At 42.6% G+C, this 19,306-nt stretch overlaps 1 protein-coding gene across 1 annotated transcript in view; it reads left to right on the forward strand.

Moving 5' to 3' along the window:
- Positions 1-18,838, forward strand: part of LOC128846404 (pre-mRNA-processing factor 6) — a 35,060-nt gene extending 16,222 nt beyond the window's left edge. The window contains exons 12-21 of the mRNA XM_054045474.1: positions 1,145-1,267; positions 2,191-2,312; positions 3,547-3,685; positions 4,736-4,855; positions 6,196-6,372; positions 7,206-7,339; positions 7,968-8,059; positions 12,401-12,515; positions 14,776-14,902; positions 17,312-18,838. Coding sequence (XP_053901449.1) covers positions 1,145-1,267; positions 2,191-2,312; positions 3,547-3,685; positions 4,736-4,855; positions 6,196-6,372; positions 7,206-7,339; positions 7,968-8,059; positions 12,401-12,515; positions 14,776-14,902; positions 17,312-17,464 — 1,302 coding nt within the window. The 3' untranslated portion in view covers positions 17,465-18,838. The remainder of the gene's footprint in view (positions 1-1,144; positions 1,268-2,190; positions 2,313-3,546; positions 3,686-4,735; positions 4,856-6,195; positions 6,373-7,205; positions 7,340-7,967; positions 8,060-12,400; positions 12,516-14,775; positions 14,903-17,311) is intronic.
- The last annotated feature ends 468 nt before the right edge of the window (positions 18,839-19,306 follow it).

The raw sequence follows: 19,306 nt of genomic DNA on the forward strand, positions 1-19,306 counted from the left end.
TGTTTTGGTAACAATGAAGCCTGCAAAGCCCCTGGATTGGCAATAGCCTCTGCAATGTACCTCTCACTTGGCTTAATGTTCTAATCCTTCTGTTTAAAAAATTGGACTTGAAAAGCAGAAAATGATTTTAAAATAACTTATAAAATAGTTTATTGGCCTAAAGCACTTGGTGGAGTGCATGAAGGCAGCAAAGTGTTTTCATATGTTCTTGTTCTGAATGCAAACTAAAATTCAAGTAAGGCAGTGTCTGAGCCGACCCCCGTTAACTTGAATCTCATATATGCACTGAGACAATGTGGGTGAGGTAATGTATGTTATTGGATCAACTTCTGTTGGTGAAAGAGACAAGCTTTTGAGCTACACAGAGCTTTTCTTCACATCTGCATTGCACATTTGGCACACCACTCAAAAGAATTTCAGTAAGGAAACTAATTTTTTTAATTATAAAACTACCATTCCCATTATCATTTAAACCAGATACAACTTCATTTATAGCAATAGGAGCCAATCTAATGAGGGTTGAAATTAAACTTCCATTATAAACCTTGCTGTCCTCCTTTCTCAAACTTCTGTAGTGCTGGAATTTTCCATGCTGGATGTCCTGTCAGAAGTAGAATTTATTTTGCAGGTTTCAACAAAATCTGCTTAGCTGTGTATATTAAAACAAACCTTTTCCCCTGTGTATTCTGATAAATGTGCCAAATGTTTCTTAACTTGGTGGTGGGTGGCCGACAGGGTTTTATTTAAACATTGAGATCTGAGAATCAAGGCAAACATAAAGAAAGTTCAGTAATTTTGAGGTTATGAGCATTGATGCCACCATCCTCCGTTTGTGTATTTGTTTTCATACACAGGATTTTTGTTAGGTTTCATGGCTCAGTCTGTCTTGGAGCATTTCTCATCTTCTCATGCTCTCTCTCCCCACTTCCTCTCATAGTTTTCAGCATTTTATTTTGGAAAAATCCACAGTTGGCTCAGTCCAAAGGGAATCCGTGAAATGGAGAGAGGACCCTTCCAGGCTGGAGAGGTCATGCTTTGTCAGTCTGTCTCCTGCTCAAAGGATGCAATAGAATGTGCTGTCTCCTTTGCTGGCTTTTCACACTGAAATAACAGATTGTCTTAGTGTTGCTCTCATTGTCTCTAGGATGCTGAGGAGTGTGATAAAGCTGGGAGTGTGGCTACGTGTCAGGCTATTATGCGAGCTGTGATTGGGATTGGGATCGAAGAGGAAGATCGGAAACATACCTGGATGGAAGATGCAGATAGTGTATGTCCGATTAGGACCCTTCTGTTTTCTTTTAATTATAGTAGGGGAAAGGGACTGACAATTGGGAAGTTAGATCTATTTTTTGTGAAAATAAAGGGCTGATATTACTGGCCAGATGCCAACAGACTCTGTGCAAGCTTGTCTCTGAGTTCTGTCAGCACTTCTCAGTTTTGAGTTGCAGCAATCTTCTAGAGACGTTCTAGAGACTGCTAGTTGTGCAGAAATTTTGCAGTTGTTTTTGTAATATAAGTAGATATTGTAGGCCAAGATGGCAATTTTCAAAGGAACCTAAGGGAATTAGGTGGCAGATTTCCTTAGGCTCCTTTGAAAATTCTAGCTCAAATGTTTACATAATCTAACTGGATTTCTTTGTCAATCTGGAACAGACTGAATATGCACTGACAACTAAATTACCAGTATTAGTTTTATAAAACTTCCAAAGCTACATTTTCAATATGTTGACCTGGAATTGAGCCTACAAACTATGAGTGCACATGTAATCATGCTAACCAGCGAGTTCTGTAGGTAAGCAATGCATATGCAAGCATATAGGACCAATTTTAAAAACATTGAATTTTAAAAATCACCTAAATAATGTAAGAGCACAAGACCAATTGAAAATCAATGGCATGCGTGTTCCTGGGACTCCTAGGTGCTTGTGAGAATCCCATAATTGCACCTTATTTAGGGTAAAACATTATTCCGAATCCAGTATATATTTAATTTCTGCTAAGTGATTGCTATTCAGATGTTTGTCCTGTTGTTATTATATGTACTTGGTAAATACCACTCACCGGAATTCTTGTAAAACCTTGAGCTCTGTGTCACCATTGATATGTACATCATTCTATCCTGCACTTTATATCTCTAGGGCCTGTACTGACTCCCTTTGGATTTTCTCCCCTCCCTTCATTTTTCTCTAGTGTGTTGCTCACAATGCCCTAGAGTGTGCTCGGGCAATTTATGCTTATGCCTTACAAGTTTTCCCAAGCAAGAAAAGTGTTTGGTTGCGAGCAGCTTACTTTGAAAAGAACCACGGAACCAGGTACATATGCTGCATAATTCTCACGCTACCAAAAGGGTGTTCTTACAGTTCTAAAGTTTGTGGGTTGGGGTTGGTGTAGGCAGAGAAGCTAATAAATTGACCATAAACTATTGAATAATAGGATTTAAAAAGTCTGAGCTGGTGAAAACCCATTGGAATTGTATGCAGAGCTGAGTTTAATTTCTTATGGTGGTAGACCGCACCTACTTCTGGTATGAAGTCATTAAAAATCCTCTTGGTGAATGGGGCAACCTGGTATGTGGGAATGATATGGAGGTGGTGTTAAACCTCTTGGGAATGGGACACCTGAGAAATGGTGGGAATGTAGGATGGTAAGTCACTTGTTTCATTTAAACTTCTCTAGGTACGCTGATTGATCAGTGAGCCAGTGTGTGTGCAGGGAGGCCCTCAGTCAGGTTTTAATTAAAAATGTTGCTAATTTGTATCAGGTAAATGTTCTGATTAAGATCACTCTTGAACTTAAACTTGAAAAGAAAAGCCAAACTGCAGATAGTGTATCTTAAAGCTTGTGCTGTGTCACATGCATCTAATATTTTCTCCTTAGAAAGCTTGGAAGAGGGGCTAAACTTGTAAGGGCCTATGGCCACAATGCTACAGACACACTGGCAAGTAATCCCGTTAAAGCCAATGAGACTTCTCAGATGTAACTGATGGCAGGATCTGGGACTTAGCTTGTAATGTTCGAGCACTTTCTCAACATGTTGTTTTTTTCCCTCCACCGCTGTCAGTAGCCTTTCAAGTTTCCTGGTGGTGACTGACTTTTAGCCCCCTCATTTCACTTGTAAAATACATTTTTACTCTACTGAAAACATAACCTCTTATCAGTGTGATCCAGGCTACTCCAGCTGATAATGCTGGAAAAGACTTCTTCCACAGTTGCCACCATATCTAGTACGGTGTATTGTTTAGCTGAACAGCACTTTCCAAAACACACAAGCTGCCTATGCGGTCTCTCCATAAACACTTGCTTCACATGATGGTGTCTTAACAACGATTCACTTTTTGTAGAGCCCTCTTCAGAAGTTGATTTTAGAAACTTCATGGGAAAAGAACCCATCCCCATCTCCTTATGACATGATTTATCAAAGTTTATAGCATTGGACTTTGCAACAATAACTATTTATAACATCGAGTAATAGTGGAAGTAAGATCCGGCAATTCAGCTTTATAGATGTGCCTTCGTGTTATCACAGCTCACATCTTCTCCTTTCAGGGAATCGCTGGAGGCTCTCTTGCAGAGAGCTGTGGCGCACTGTCCTAAGGCAGAAGTACTGTGGCTCATGGGAGCCAAATCAAAGTGGCTGGCTGGAGATGTGCCTGCAGCCAGAAGCATTTTGGCCCTGGCTTTCCAGGTGGGTGTAGCCTTCATTTGACAGACTTGAGCACGTGGCAGATGCATAAATGAATTACTGCCAGGATGGGACAGAGCAAAGCAAATGAATAGGTCCTTTCTAGAGAGGGCTCTGAGCTCCTGCAGCAGCAAAGTTAGCCTTTCAAAATGGCACCATTCCTTTTTGGTTCTGTTTCCCAAATAGAATAGAGAAGCAGGCTGGAAGCAACCTATAGACTGCAACCCTTTCAACATTGCCGCTCCCGTTCCAATTTTTCCGATTAGCAGTCTCCCCGCTATCAGCAGGTTCCTCTGGATGAATTAGTCTACTTCCTCCATTCATTGAAATGTAACGGTTTGGATTCCAGAACCAGGATCACACCCACAAATAGTGCATGTTTGCCCCCTGTAATTGTCTGTAGCCTGGACCAGTATAATCAGCCTACTGCAAAATGAAGGAAGTTATCCTCCAGACACTGAAAGGAGTGGGGAGCTCCATAGTGCTGATGCTGAGGAGAGTGGAGCCTCCAAAGCAGAATGGTAGTAAAACTGAATGACAGCAGAGACTCGTTCTTACTGGAGGTGACTGATTTTTGATTCCACAGCTAGGTTCTGGGAACTTTTAATTGTTCTTAGAGCTCTGAACCTTTCCCAGCATTGATGCCCCGAAGTTATTTGTATTGCAGGAGCACTTACAGACCCCAGTCAGGGATCAAGGGTTCATTTTGCCAGGCACTGTCTACAGGGGTAATAAAAAAGTCCCTGCGTCAGCGTTATAATCTTTTCACTACTTTAATTGACGGTTCAGAAGAAGGTTCAAGGACCAACTCTTCTGAGCAGTTTAGAAATGAAATGTCCATTCCTAAACTGGCGTAGATCCTTGGATTGTGGGTCTGTTTGGGAGAACTCTTTGTAACCTTAAAAGGCCATAGATGAATGATTGGGAAGAGCTTGAACTGAAAGAATCCTGGTGCTGATCGACAAGGGCCTGATTACAGTTTAAATCTGAACCAAACAAAGGATTAAATCTTCTGATGAATCAGATTATATATTTGTCACTCTGTTCTCCTAGGCCAACCCCAACAGTGAAGAGATCTGGCTGGCTGCTGTGAAGCTGGAGTCTGAAAACAACGAATATGAAAGAGCGAGGAGATTACTGGCGAAAGCACGTAGCAGTGCCCCCACAGCCAGAGTAAGAACATGTGATGGGTGGAACGACAGTCTTCTTTTGATATGGGGGAGACGGGAGGGAAGAAGAGGGAGTTCCTTCACTTTCATGACCCCAGAGACGTACCAGCTGGCATCCTGCTATTTGTTTTTTGCAGGGACGTGGCTGATTTGTTAAAGTGCTTCCCCAGCGCATTGCAACATGAAGTAAACGTATTATGGAGAAAAAAGTCTGGGATCAAATAAAACTTTAGATTGTTACCCAGATGGCAAAAGTCAAGAAATTCCCAGTTACAGCTGACAGTTTATGTAATAGTCATGTTACATAAAGCATGTCTTGCATTTCATTTCTCGCTTTTAAAAATGAAACTCTCCTATTTGTAGGGAAGACTTTCTAGTGCGTATTTTTTTGAGTTCCTAATACAGGCATATTATCTAAAAGGCCCGACTATTCTGCTTTGTGATACAAAACTACATTGGTGTATCAGTCTGAAGGATGTTGCTAGCAATATTATTTGTAGTCAAAAGTTATTTTGCCAGTTTTCAACTGGACCATTTTAAAACACCCTCCCACCCCACCCCTCAAACAAAATACATCTAGTCTATGTAATGGGGAAAATAAATCAAGATTTAATTTAAAAAAATTACCTCTCATCCTTGATCTTTTAAACATTCCTCTCTACCTGGCAGTCAGGGTTGTGAAACTTTTGTATGTCAGATTCGATGCTGTTGCTCCTTGGATGGGCTATTGGGGGCATTCAAGTGCGTGGGAAGCTAATAGTATCTAAACATCTTGCAGTCTGTATTTGATTTTTGGTTTTAGTCTGTCACAATCTGGACCAGCAAGAAGCACATTGCCTCTCAATAATGGCCCTTCTAAATGGTAAAGGAAAGAATTGAAAGCAGTATGTGGCAGTCCTTAGCCTTCTGGTTCAGAGCTTTGGACTGTGGGGAAGGAGAGAAAGAGGTCCTGGGAGCCACATTTACAAGTGTGGTAGAGACCTGGGAAAGGAAAGTGGGGTGTGGTAGGAAAGCCAGTGAGCAAATTCATGTTCATGTGCTCTTCTACTGCCTAAATATTTTTGCCTGGAATACTTCTTTAATGTCACTATCTGCACTCTGCTTACAGTGGGGGCAAAGGTTAAGGTTGATCATGTTGTTCCAACTCCTGGATAACTTTTGTGTTGATCTCAAGCTGTTGCTGACTCCCAGAATTTTTTTAGCCTTAATTTTCATGTTTTCAGAAGCCTGTTCCTAGTCTGTGCATGTAATAGGTGTATGTTTGTGGAACAAGGAATCCACTGCATTGATATGTTACTGGATCAATAACTGCTAATGAGAAAGCACCTTCTTGTCTGGTCTCAGGTCTTTATGAAGTCTGTGAAATTGGAATGGGTGCTTGGGAACATTGCTGCTGCCCAGGAGCTCTGTGAGGAAGCCCTGAAGCACTATGAAGACTTCCCCAAGCTGTGGATGATGAAAGGGCAGATTGAGGAGCAAGACGAGCTAATAGAAAAAGCTCGGGAAGCCTATAATCAAGGGGTAAGGATGGACATGATTCCATCTCTGCTTCATTCTTCCAGTATAGGGAAATCATGTATTGACTGTCTTCCTCAAAGCAAAAGCCGTAACTTGTAGGAATCTGTCCCTGGCAGACTGGTAGGCTGGATGCTGACATCTTGCTAAAAGGGTAGAATGATCACATAGGAATGGCTAGGTGATGAGGATGAGCAAAGGATGAACATCTAAACCAGAGTCTCTGGATAGAATGTATCCTCCACTAGATCATTCCAGGTTACATATATTTGGTGCATTCAGATTTGTCCGCATAAAATGAGAGGCTAATCTCTTCTTTGCCTCACATTCATGCTCTGTAGTATAAACATCAAACCACACATCCAAGTAGATTGACTGTCGTTATGCTATAGCTGAGTTACCTATTCTTTAGGTTGTATTGACAATGTTAAGAGGAAGCTGGCCAGATGCTTGTTCTTGATTGGGGGGAGGGAGAATTCAAGCTCCCCTTTAAAATATTTACTTTTTCTACTTAATATTCTAATGGCTACCAAAGGAAAAAAGTGCCCATTGGTAGGTTTTACGAGGAACAAAGTGCAAGGAGAGAGTTTATGTAGACCAAAGAGATGCATTAGCCACCAAAAAGGTGCATGCTGCCATATACTTCAAATATGTTTGGGGCATGTCTTGGGAGTGATGTGGAATACGAGAGTGAATGATCTTAAAATTAGCCATGAAACTGAATTGGAGACATGTTAGTAATTGCAGCTTTGGTATAAAAGCAGTCAATACTATAAACTCCCCATCGTCATCTCTCCCTGTTGCCCCAAACCCTGGTTTGTTTGCTTTCTTTTAAACAGTTGAAGAAGTGCCCCCATTCCACACCCCTGTGGCTCTTGCTGTCCAGGCTGGAGGAAAAAGTTGGGCAACTGACCAGAGCAAGAGCCATCTTGGAGAAGTCTCGCTTGAAGAATCCGAAGAATCCAGACCTCTGGTGAGTAGTGTAGAGCTGACCTAAGTACACACGAACAACACAGGCAATGTATTCTTTATGCTAACCACCTTGCACCCTTCCCCAACCTCCTGCCGTCTGAGCATGGATTCTCTATTATCGCATACAACCAGAAGGAAATCCTGGGTATTTCACTCTTTTGCTTTGGGGACAACAATTCCCTTCTGAATATGTGTAGTCCTCTGGGGGGCTCATCTAGGACACAGCTGCCATCATGTTACTTGTTCTGGGGATGCAGTTGGTTGCCAACTGTTTTCTTGTAATGGAAACTGTAGATTAATCTAAACTACCTTTCCATTTCTGTGTTAATTCAGTCTCCTCTAAATGCTTTTATCTAAGATGACTGTTCAAAATAAAGGTCACAATGATCTTTTAACCCATGGGATGGAAAAATTATAATAGCCATTGATTCTTCCATGATTTCCTGCTGAACACATTTAGCCCAATGAGCTTACGAGTGAGCAAAATTAGTCTCCTGGCAGCTGTGCAGAGAGCACTGGTAGATGTGTTCTTAACAAGTCCCATGTCCTTTAAATGAAATGTCTCACGGGTTTCTTGCTTTCTTAGCTACTGAATTGAGATGTTGACAATGGTGTCTTTTCCACACCAGGTTAGAGTCTGTGCGATTAGAATACAGAGCTGGACTAAAAAACATTGCTAATACGCTGATGGCCAAGGCATTGCAGGAATGTCCCAACTCGGGTAAGGAGGAGCTGATTTTTCTGAAATGCAGTTATTTTTGCTTGGTGGATAAGAGGGGTCCTCATCTCTCTAAGATGTTTCTGCTAGCCGTGTCATCTTATGTACTGGTCAGATTCTGATATGCTCTAGGACAGTGGTTCTCAAACTGGGGGTCAGAACCGCTCAGGGGGTCGCAAGGTTAATACATGGGGGGGGTCACGAGCTGTCAGCCTCCACCCCAAACCCTGCTTTGCCTCCAGCATTTATAATGGTGTTAAATATATTTTTGAAGTGTTTTTAATTGATAAGGGGGGTCGCACTGAGAGGCTTACTGTGTGAAAGGGGTCACCAGTACAGAAGTTTGAGAACCACTGCTCTAGGAGGTGGTAATTTCCTTCCGCAAAAGAAGCGTTGCAGATCTGTTCGAGGTCTCAGATGCTCTTGCCTCTTGCCTGAAGAGAAGGGCATGGATTGTTCACAGGTGGTTCAGTTTTCCTGCAGTGTTGCTTGGATTGTGTTATCAGGCCCGTGCCCGGTATGTGGTTCCTGGTTTCCTGAGAGAGTATCTTGGACATGGGTGACATTTTTTCTTTGAGGACTAAACTGATTGCTCCTGTTTAAAGGAGGTGCTGGGTTCTGGGGTTGAATGAAAACACTCTGGGTTAACAGAGATCATTTGTGCAGTAGAACTGTTCAACAGGGTATGATTTAGTGGAAGAATTATGAGATTTCTTTGCATCTTCCATGACTAGATGTGCACTCTTAAGAATTCCTTATGTCGGAGCTTGTCGGCAGCTTGACAACACTTCCATGGGATAGGTAAATATTATCCCCATTTTATAGACGGGGAAAACTGATTGTGTGCAAGTGACTTGCCCAGGATAACACAGCAGATTGGTGTTGGAACCAGGACTAGAATGCAAGTGTTCCAGTTCCCACCCTCCCACTAGGTCAAGGGTTTCTAAACTTTTTTGTAGCAGGAGCCATGTGTAAGTATTTCATCCTGAACCTCCTTCCCTGCCATTCATGATTGCTGAGTTCTCTTCCTAGTCACAATTGTATAACAGCCCTGTAGCAACTACATAGCTAAATAATCTTGAGAAAGAAAAGCTTTTTATTTTAAGGATCTTTTTTTTCCCCCTGTTGTGGAATACCACAATAGTCATAAAACATGTGCTCAGGTCAGGTCATGGACTTTTCTACACTGGTACAAATATAGCCTGCAAGTAAAGAGAAGTCTTGAAAGACACAAAGGGAAAATTCTTGCTCTAAACTGTCAGTGAAATCAGAACAAAGTTAGAGAGAGTGAGTGTGTATGCGCGTGCACGTGTGTATACGTACACCCCCCCCCCCCATGGTTAAGGCTACGATTATGTCACGGAGGTCGCGGAAGTCACAGAATCTCTGACTTCCAGAGACCTCTGTGACATTGGGGGCCCTGCAGCTGATTAACCACTGCCAGCAGCAGGGGACCACTGCAGCAGCCCAGCCTCTGCAGGCAGCAGTGGGACCTCCCACAGCTCCCAGCCGCTGCGGGGATCCCAGAGCTCCCCGGCCACTACTGCTGACGGGGCCCCCCTGCAGCTCCCGGGCAGGGTACAGGACCCTCCTCCCTCCCCATTTTGTCAGCGATTTTTTGAGTAAAAGTCATGAACAGGTCACGGGCAATAAACAAAAATTCACGGAAGCCGTAACCTGTCCATGACTTTTACTCAAAATATCCATGACAGAATCGTAGCCTTACCTATGGTGCATATATGGCTGCCACTTACAGGAAGCTATTGCACGAACCACCTGATGGAATCCTGGCAGATGTGAGACTTCTAAAGATTTCCACAGCTCTAGAGTGTTCCACAGGTGTGGCTGGCTGACAAGTGAAGCAGAAGATTTCATGCTCCTTTGAGCAGATTTCCTTTTCAGCTTTTTGGCAATGAAAGAAAAATTCTCTGGGGATGTGTAAGCTTAAACTTCTGTGGGCATTTAGAGCAGTTTTTCTGGGCCTCCTGTGACTGGCCTGTTTGGCAGCAGGGTACAGTAAGGATCATTGGGAGGACTTCAGCGTTCCTCATCAAACTCTTCCAATTGCTTCCAGGTGGTACATTTTACAGCTTCTTAATGTTTTTCCTCCTGAGGGTAGTTACCTGTCATGTTTGCTTTGAAGAGATGAGAGTTGATGATTCTTAAGTAGATGTAGCGTGTCCTGTACAATTAAAATTACACACTGAACAATTTCACTCCTGGCTATCTGAAAGATTTGGTAACCTTTTTGTTCTGGGTCGTTCACTATGGGCTTGTCTATCTATAGTGTAGCTATGCTAGCAGAGCCCTCTAGTGCAGATGCAGTCTAAGCTGGCAGAAGTTCTTCTGCAGGCATAGCTGCACCATCTCATTCTTCTGTCAGCATAGTTGCATCTACACCAGGGTTTTGGTGGCATAACTATGTTGGGTGTGATTTCCGCCCTCCCCCGGACTTCTAGCCGACAACTATGCTGGCAAAACTTTGTAGTGTAGACCAGGCTCAAGTTTGGCTACCGTCAATCTGCCAATAATGACCTTGGGTGGTCTATTATTTTCATACTAAGTGCCCCCTTCGTAGCAGACTGCTAGAAATGTATATATTTTCAAGGCATTTTAGTTTTGCTTCTAGTAATTTGTTGGGAGGTTGGCAGTGTTGTTGGGAAGTATACCGGGTGCCTGAAGAGAGCTGTGGAAAGTTTCACCAGACCATTTATCCCTTCATGCTAACCACTGGAAAGTTGATGAGTGTATCCCACCTTGTGGCACTCATGAATTAACTGAATTAGTATGTAGGCAATGTGTGTGATTTGTCTGTACAATTAAAACATTTACCTGCACTTGTGGGATAACAGTGTTCAAACATTGCTTACAGAGGCATCCATAGATGGCTGATGGCCACCGCATAACACCAATCATGTGTTTTGCATGATGCAGGGTCTCCAGAAGAGGTTTGAGGATAGTTCTATATTGCACTGTTCCCACTGTGTGGTGGTCACAGCTGAAAGTCTTTGGGCCGGCACATACCTAGTGTATGAAGTACCAAAAAAAATGGAAAGCGAAGAGTGTCTTGTAGAAGCGCTTCATAGCTGGAGACTCAGTATTCAGGGAATAGCAGCTGATACTGCAGAGCACAAAACAAAGAAGCATTCAGTACAAAGTTAGTGAGTTTTGGTGAGAGCTATTTGAGTATTAGGTTGGTCCATCACACTATGATTATGAAGCACAAATATGATGCGGCTGTGAAGGAGGCTAATGCAATCCTGGGATGCATCTGGCAAGGTATTTCCAGTAGAGTTAGGGAAGCATTATTACCATTATACAAGGCACTGGTGTACGCTCATCTGGAATACTGTGTGCAGTTCTGGTCTCCCATCTTTAAGAAAGACTAATTCAAACTGGAACAGGTGCAGAAAAGGGCTACTAAAATGATCAGAGGAATGGATAACCTATCTTACAAGAGGAGACTTAAGGAGCTTGGCTTGTTTAGCCTAACAAAACGAAGTAGAAGAGGAGATATGATCGCTCTCTATGAATACATCAGAGGGATAAACACCAGGAAAGGAGAGGAATTATTTAAGTTAAGGGCCAACGTTGGCACTAGAACAAATGAATATAAACTGGTCATCAATAAGTTTAGGCTTGAAATTAGATGAAGGTTTCTAACCATCAGAAGAGTGAAGTTCTGGAACAGCCTTCCAAGGGGAATAGTGGGGGCAAAAAACCTAACTTATTTTAAGACTGAGCTTGCTAAGTTTGTGGAGGGGATGGTATGATTGCCTACAATGGCCTGTGGCCCATCCGTGACTGCTATTAGCAAATATCTCCACTGGCCAGAGATGGGACACTAGAGGAGACGGCTCTGAGTTAGAAAGAATTCTTTCCCAGGTGTCTGGCTAGTGGTTCTTGCCCACATGCTCAGCGTTTCATTGATTGCCATATGTGGGGTCAGGAAAGAATTTTTTCCCAGGTCAGATTGGCAGAGACCCTGAGGGAGTTTGCCTTCCTCTTCAGAGTGAGGCATGGGTCATTGGGCTGTTTTGAACTAGAGTAAGTGGTGGATTCTCTGTAGCTTGAAGTCTTTAAATCAAGATTTGAGGACTTCAGTAACTCAGCCAGAGGTTATGGGCCTACTATAGGAGTGGGTGGGTGAGGTTTTGTGGCCTGCAATAGGTGGGAGTATCCGACTAGATCATCATGATGGTCCTTTCTGGCCTGAACGTCTGAAGCAGTAATGACACACTGCATTCTGGATTTAAGCACCTACCATACTTGCTGTTCTTGGTAAAATGTGACCTTTTAATCTTTGACTTAACAAAAATTGGAATCTTTCTGTTTGGTTTTTAGGAATCCTATGGTCAGAAGCAATTTTCCTTGAGGCAAGACCACAGCGAAAGACCAAAAGTGTGGATGCCCTGAAGAAGTGTGAGCACGACCCTCACGTCCTGTTGGCTGTAGCCAAGTGAGCAGCTATTCCTATTTTTAATGAAGTAAAAATAGACATTTTGTCTCTGGACACAAGTTAAGGTCACATACACCATGAAAACACTGCTGCAGATCAGTAGCATGTGGCCTTGCTTCAATACAGTATTGATATGCCTCAAAACCAGGAACAACTGATGCATCTGGATGGCTGGCTCTGAGCATCAGTGCAAATCAGCTTCTTTCTCTTGCTTGAACATAAGCTGTCTGCCTTTTCTCAGAGTACTAATGTCAGCTGGGAAGTGTAGGAGTGCAGTGGGGAACACTGTGGATTCATGCAGAGATCTGTTCTAGTGTTAGGTTTAGGTACACTGAAAACATCACTAGCATGGGCTCCCTTGGTACATAGCTTTGACAAAGACTTGAAGTCAAGCTGTAATTGCTTTTCCTTTTGGGGACATGTTGTTCATGCCCATGGAAGCGTGGGGCTGCTTGTGCTGGCCACTATGCCAGTTTAATGTGGACAGGTGCTATTTAAACTCCCTGTCTCTTCCCTCTTAGTCCCCAAATTCTGCCAGTGGCCCATAATCTTGACCTGCCATACTCTCCTTTTCCAGTTCTGCTGCTTCCATCATCCCATGCTGTTTCATTTTGGGCATTTCTTGAGTATAAGTTGCCGGTCATGCTGAATTTGCTTCTGTGAAGCAGGCAAATGTACATTTAGGAATTGAAACAAAACTAAAATGTCATTTTCTCTTGTTGCCTAGACCAGATTTTGAGTTAATCTAATGTTGAAGGGCTAGTATTTTAATCCACTGTGCTTCATGGCTTTTTTCCTGTTCTTTTATGTTACAAGCCTCCAGTCAAGTGCAGGGCTGACTTTAGTGCAATAGTGATTGGAAACAGCTGTTTTTTCTTTTGTAAATACCAGAAGAGTTTAATAGAGGAAGTGTGTAAAACAGTGCCCAAATCTTACACAACTTTTCTTGTAAGCCAAAGCAAATCATACAGGATTCACTCCAGTTACTGTGGCACTAGGGTCTGCCAGACAATGACAGCTGACTTCTTCAGTTTTGTCAGCAAAGAAGAAGAATTTTAACTTTCTCTTTAAAGAAACTGGTTCCAGGCCCCTTCTGGTACATCCTCAAACTATTTAGTAGCTAAACTAAACCCAGCACAAGTTGCTTCCACCTCCCATAATGAGTCTTCTGTATGTGTCTCTGATACTTTGGGCTGTAACATGATTGTGAAGAGCTTTTGTTAAAAGTAAATAAGTTACTACAGATTGTTACTTTGCAGGTGTTTTGTCTGTTTCATATCAGTGTTCATGCTCTTTAAATCACAGTTTATCTAACACCGAACAATCAAGAGTATCATAAGGCTTAAAAAACAATCATGTTATCAAACCATAAAATTATACAACTTAACAGCTTAGCCAATCACACAGCCTCCTATTCATAAAGACCTCGCTAGTTTTAATTGAACTCTATTTGATGTACAGAAACCAAACCCATAAAATATTGACACAGTTGATTAGTTCTTGGGGGGGAAAAGTTTTGAAATTCATGAGCAAATTTTAGAAATGGCGACAGGCAATGTGAGTGCAAAAGTTGGGGTTTAAACATCTAAATCCCACGCCTACCCTTTTGCATTGAAACAGATTTTCAATGTACGTCTGTTTCAGTAGATTTTAGTATTTCGCTATATACATGCACTTGTACTGATGGCTCTGCTACACAGTACGATGGGTTCTGCTTCAGATCTTGGCCTTCATAAATCTGGACACACTTCTGTAGGTACAGGACTTAAATAAACTCCAAATATCTAAAGATTGTACATAGCTTGTTAGATAGCTACAAGATCATCTTAAAACATTAAGAACATGATGGTGGGAGATAAGATTGCCTGCATGAGCCTCTCATTTTATGAATTTGGTGCAGCATGGTTGACTGACAGTAAGCAAATAAGGGGGGGAAGATTCTGCCTGGGTTTCAAGAAAATAACATTCTTTCTTCAGAACATCTGACTCTCCCCCCTGCTCCCTTCCTTGGTTGGGGGCTAATTTAGCCTTTTAGACTGTCAGCAATCAGCAAGGAAACAGTGGGTGTTCCATTTTACCTCTATAGTCCCTCTTCCACCTTCCCAGCCAGAAGGATCTCTTTTTGCAAAGCTGCCCCCTCTGTGCTGGGAGAGCCAAGAGCTGAACTTTTCAAGGTGTCAGGTGACCCGTTGTCTCTGCAAGGAGAGAGTGACCTGCCAACTGCTCACTTCTGCTTTTCTCCCTTTCCTTCCCACAACAGGTTGTTCTGGAGCGAGCGTAAAATAACCAAGGCCCGAGAATGGTTCCATCGAACAGTGAAGATAGATTCAGACCTGGGGGATGCCTGGGCTTTCTTCTACAAATTCGAGCTCCAGCACGGCACTGAGGTAAGAGAGTGTCTCTCTCTATAGATAGAAGACTTGACCTCCTGGGGAGTGATATGGGGTCCTGACCCCACCTTCTGCTGGCTAACAGGACTGGTTTTGAAGCCCATCATCACTATTCATTAATCAGCAACAGGAATCCCTGCTCAGCCTGTTCCTAGCAGAGAGTGCATTGTCTCTGCAGTACACGTGGCCTGAGGAGTGAGAGGCTGAGACTGCTTTTGCTAACTAGATAATTATGAGCCGTGTGACTTAAAACATGATATTTTTAAAACCAGCATTGTTAATAGATGGAATTACTTTTTAGATTTCAGCTTCAGAAATTGCCAAATTCCTTTATGAAAGGAAATGTAAACCTACAAATGACTTAATCATTTTCTGAATCCAGAACCTTTCAGAGCAGCTATCTCAAAACTCTAAACAAAAAGGGTTCTGTATCTTAACAGACAACTTTATGTGGCTGGGAAACAATTGTGTGCAATCCTAGTGTTTGATTATAGATCAGAGCAACTGTCAGTCTAGTGTACCCCATCTGTGCTCTCTCTGTGGTTCTGCAGGAAATGGAAATTATCAAGCCAAATGCCATGTTGAACACCCTCTGCCATTGCACATCTATTCTTAAACTGAAGTGTGTAGTTTCTGCTTTTGAAGCAGAGGATGGAGGATTCTTCAGGATCAGTTAGCAGTGCATGTAATGCTTGCCACAGCTCTTGTACGTTTAGGCAGAATATGCACTTCTCTCTACATGCACGCTCTGGTGTTCCTTAATCAATTCCTCTAGATATCACAGCATGGAAAAATAATACGGATTTTTAAAATTAGAAACTGCTACCCCAATAATAGATGCAGTAAAATGTGCACTGTTGAGCACTGACCCCAAGTACACTATCTTTTCTGTGTGGTTCTCCAAAGATGGTATTTCCACTCAGTCCACCGGGAGTGAATCTCACAAAAACCACCACCACAAAGAACTCGACACAGCTGGCAGCCTGTCTTTGCCATCCACAGTTACATTAGCTGATACAAAAATGTATGAGATCAAACTTCATTCAAGGCATAAGCCATCCGCTAACTGCTTGGGGTTAGTCAGAAGTGTCCCTGTAGGTGTTGCTGGATAATTGCCCCTTATGAGGGTTTTTATCCCGTTCCCTGAAATATCGATATGGGTTGCAGTTGGAAGTAGCAGACCAGCTCCGATGGACCATTGTTCTAATCCTGTATGGCAGCTCCTATGTAATGCTCATGAGAAGCCTGGTGCTGAGCTGATGTGAGACTTCTCAGCTTCAGGGAGAGGCATCTCCCTCCACATGCTGGAGCGTGCATGTAGAGAGAAGTGCATATTCTGCCTAAATGTACAAGAGCTGTGGCAAGCATTACATGCACTGCTAACTGTCTAGGCAACACAGGGAAAGCATGGGGGGGGGGGGAGGGGGGTGTTGAGCATTGTTCTGCTAAACCCAGGGTTGTGAGTTCAATCCTTGAGGGGGCCACTTGGGGAGCTGGGGCAAAATCAGTACTTGTCCTGCTAGTGAAGGCAGGGGGCTGGACTCGATGACCTTTCAAGGTCCCTTCCAGTTCTAGGAGATAGGATATCTCCATTAATTTAATTTAAATTTAATTTAATCCACCACAGTTGCTTTGATTCTGCCTGATCTGCGACTAGGGAAACAGTTTCATTGTCTGGCAGCCTGGAATGTACTAAGACTAGGCTCTAGAGCACCCTATTAGATTCATAACTCCGCAAAATGTCCGTTTTTGTGTGTTCTCTCAAAACCAATGTTAGATTCTGTTGAAGAGCAGCTATGGAAAGAACGTGGGGAAAGGTAGATGGTGGAAAACCAAACCTAGTTTGGTGGCCCATTGGGCTGCTTTGCAAAGCAGTTGTCATTGCTGCCAAGTTTTAACCTTCAGTTATTCCTAACCCTGGTTCCCACCTCTTTCTTTTTTTAATGGTTTGTATAAGTCAGGGGTCGGCAACCTGTCAGAAGTGCTGTGCCGAGTCTTCATTTATTCACTCTAATGTAAGGTTTCGCGTGCCAGTCATACATTTTAACGTTTTTAGAAGGTCTCTTTCTAGAAGTCTATAATATAGAACTAAACTATTGTTGTATGTAAAGTAAATAAGGTTTTTAAAATGTTTAAGAAGCTTCATTTAAAATTAAATTAAAATGTAGAGCCCTCCAGACCGGTGGCCAGGACCCGGGCAGTGTGAGTGCCACCGAAAATCAGCTCGTGTGCCGCCTTTGGCACGCGTGCCATAGGTTGCCTACCCCTGGTATAAGTGCTTAACTTTCAGCACAATGTACCAATGCATTAGAAGGAATGGTAGAATCTGAAGACGGTCTTACTCAGCTAGGAGAAAGAATTGCGGGATTAAGATAGTCCCAACCTGTTGTTTTTCTTCCTCTGTAGGAGCAGCAGGAAGAGGTGAAGAAGCGCTGTGAGAATGCTGAGCCCCGCCATGGAGAGTTGTGGTGTGAAGTGTCCAAGGACATAGAGAACTGGCAGAAAAAAATTGGAGAGATCCTAGTAGTTGTGGCAGCCAAAATTAAAAATGCCTTCTAGAGTATGCCATGTTCATCTGCCTCAATCATCCCTGCAGGACATGGCCCCTTTGCTAGACATGTTTCCAACACCCTCAACCCTGCCAGCGACACAATTGCTTAGAGCAAACTAAGGAAGTTGGTGGAACAAATGAGGACCCCTGGTTTTCCAAAAACAGTATTATGATGAGGAGACGGTCCCTTCCACTTCTGCGGTAGTGCTTGAGACTGCACATTGCAGTCGTTGGTGAGGCATAATCCGATGCGTTTGTGTTGTAATGTCTTCTGTGAACATTGCTGGCAGGTGATGGTGCTGAGTCATTTTGCGTAGGTTTGATGGGCATTCTCATTTGGATGTCTGAACCCATTCTGTAAATTCAAACCTTAATTATTGATCGCTTTCTGATGACGTGCAGCTCCTCTAGTGTCTTTCCTGGCACGAGTTCTCTTCCTGTCAACCAGGCCTTCAGTTTCTTGGTGTTTGGCCCTTTTAATGATGACTCTTGGTCAACAAAGCTGTCCCCTTCATATTTAAGCATACTAAGGCTTAAAGAACGAGGAACCAAAGAACAATTATTGCTGAAAGACATGCCTGGAATGTTGGGATGGAAGGAAGGGCATGGTGGCAGAAACAGAAGGCAAAACTGTATGTTTGGTGTGACAAAGCTAGACTGGAACTGCCCCCTCAACTTTTGGGGTAGAATCCTGGTCAGATTTTTGTGGAAAACTATTCTTAATTGAGCATTTTGTGAAATCCAATAACCAGAACCTATTTTTAGTGATATTTTCTCTAATTTTTAAATGTATAATGTAAGCATTTTCTTTTAATGGAATAATTTCACTTTAATACTACAGCAGTAGTGTTAAAACAACATGGTAAAAATAAATCGAGGCTCTTTAAAGGAAAAATCCTTATTCTTAGAACCATTCAGAAGCCATGTGCTTTAACAACTGAAGCTGATCTCCAGGATGGATGGATATGAAAAACTTCTCCAAGCTCAGATGGAGAAACTAGCTTGTTGCTGGGATGATCTTGGAGCACATAGACGATATCTGTGTCTGTAGCCCCTGTAAGTTGTCTTAGGTTCATGAGTAAAGTTTTCTAAACCTATGAGCAATGCCATTTTTTGACCCAAAGGGGAGACTTTCATTCTCTTGATCCTCCTTTGAGTGAAAAGAAATGTCCTCCAGAGAGATTGTATCTATTTTATTCTTCACCAACTGAAAGATACAAATGTCTCCAACTTCATTTAATAGCATTTGTATATTAGGATATAGTGATTTTTTTTTTTAAAGTATGTATCATCATCATAGAATGCTGTTTGAAGAAAACCTGTCACTTGCCTGGAAAACTGTACAGATGTAATGGGATGCTATAAAATACAACTGTCTTGTGTTTCGCTTTGAATTCTATTTGACCACCATCTCCTCCATTGCAGTGACTGTTGCGTGTCAAAGAGTAAATGCAGGGTGGTTGGATGTGACTAGTGGGTGGGTACCCTATGAAAGGCCAGCTACTCCTTACAAAGATGCCCGTGTGAGGAATGTATCTGTCTGCCAAGCTTTCTCATATTCTTTTGCTTTAAGTGCCACATTGTTTAAGGAGTGGCAACTCTTGATGAAAGTTTTTCTTCCAGATTTATAAATGCGAAATGAAGCCCATGTGTTCTCTCTCATAGCTGGTGAGAACATGTGCAATTGTACCTTCATTAAGAAAGGTATACCTCATTAGTGTGCTGGGGGCTTGTAAACTTTCAAAGGCTCAGGCCTGCAGCTGTTCAGGCAAGCAGCATGGAGAGGGAAGACCTCCACTATCCCAAGAGATTCTCCACCACCAACAGTGACTTTCCTTCCGTCGCTGATG

Source organism: Malaclemys terrapin, chromosome 12 (genome assembly GCF_027887155.1).
Source record: "Malaclemys terrapin pileata isolate rMalTer1 chromosome 12, rMalTer1.hap1, whole genome shotgun sequence".
Classification (NCBI taxonomy): Eukaryota; Metazoa; Chordata; order Testudines; family Emydidae; genus Malaclemys; species Malaclemys terrapin.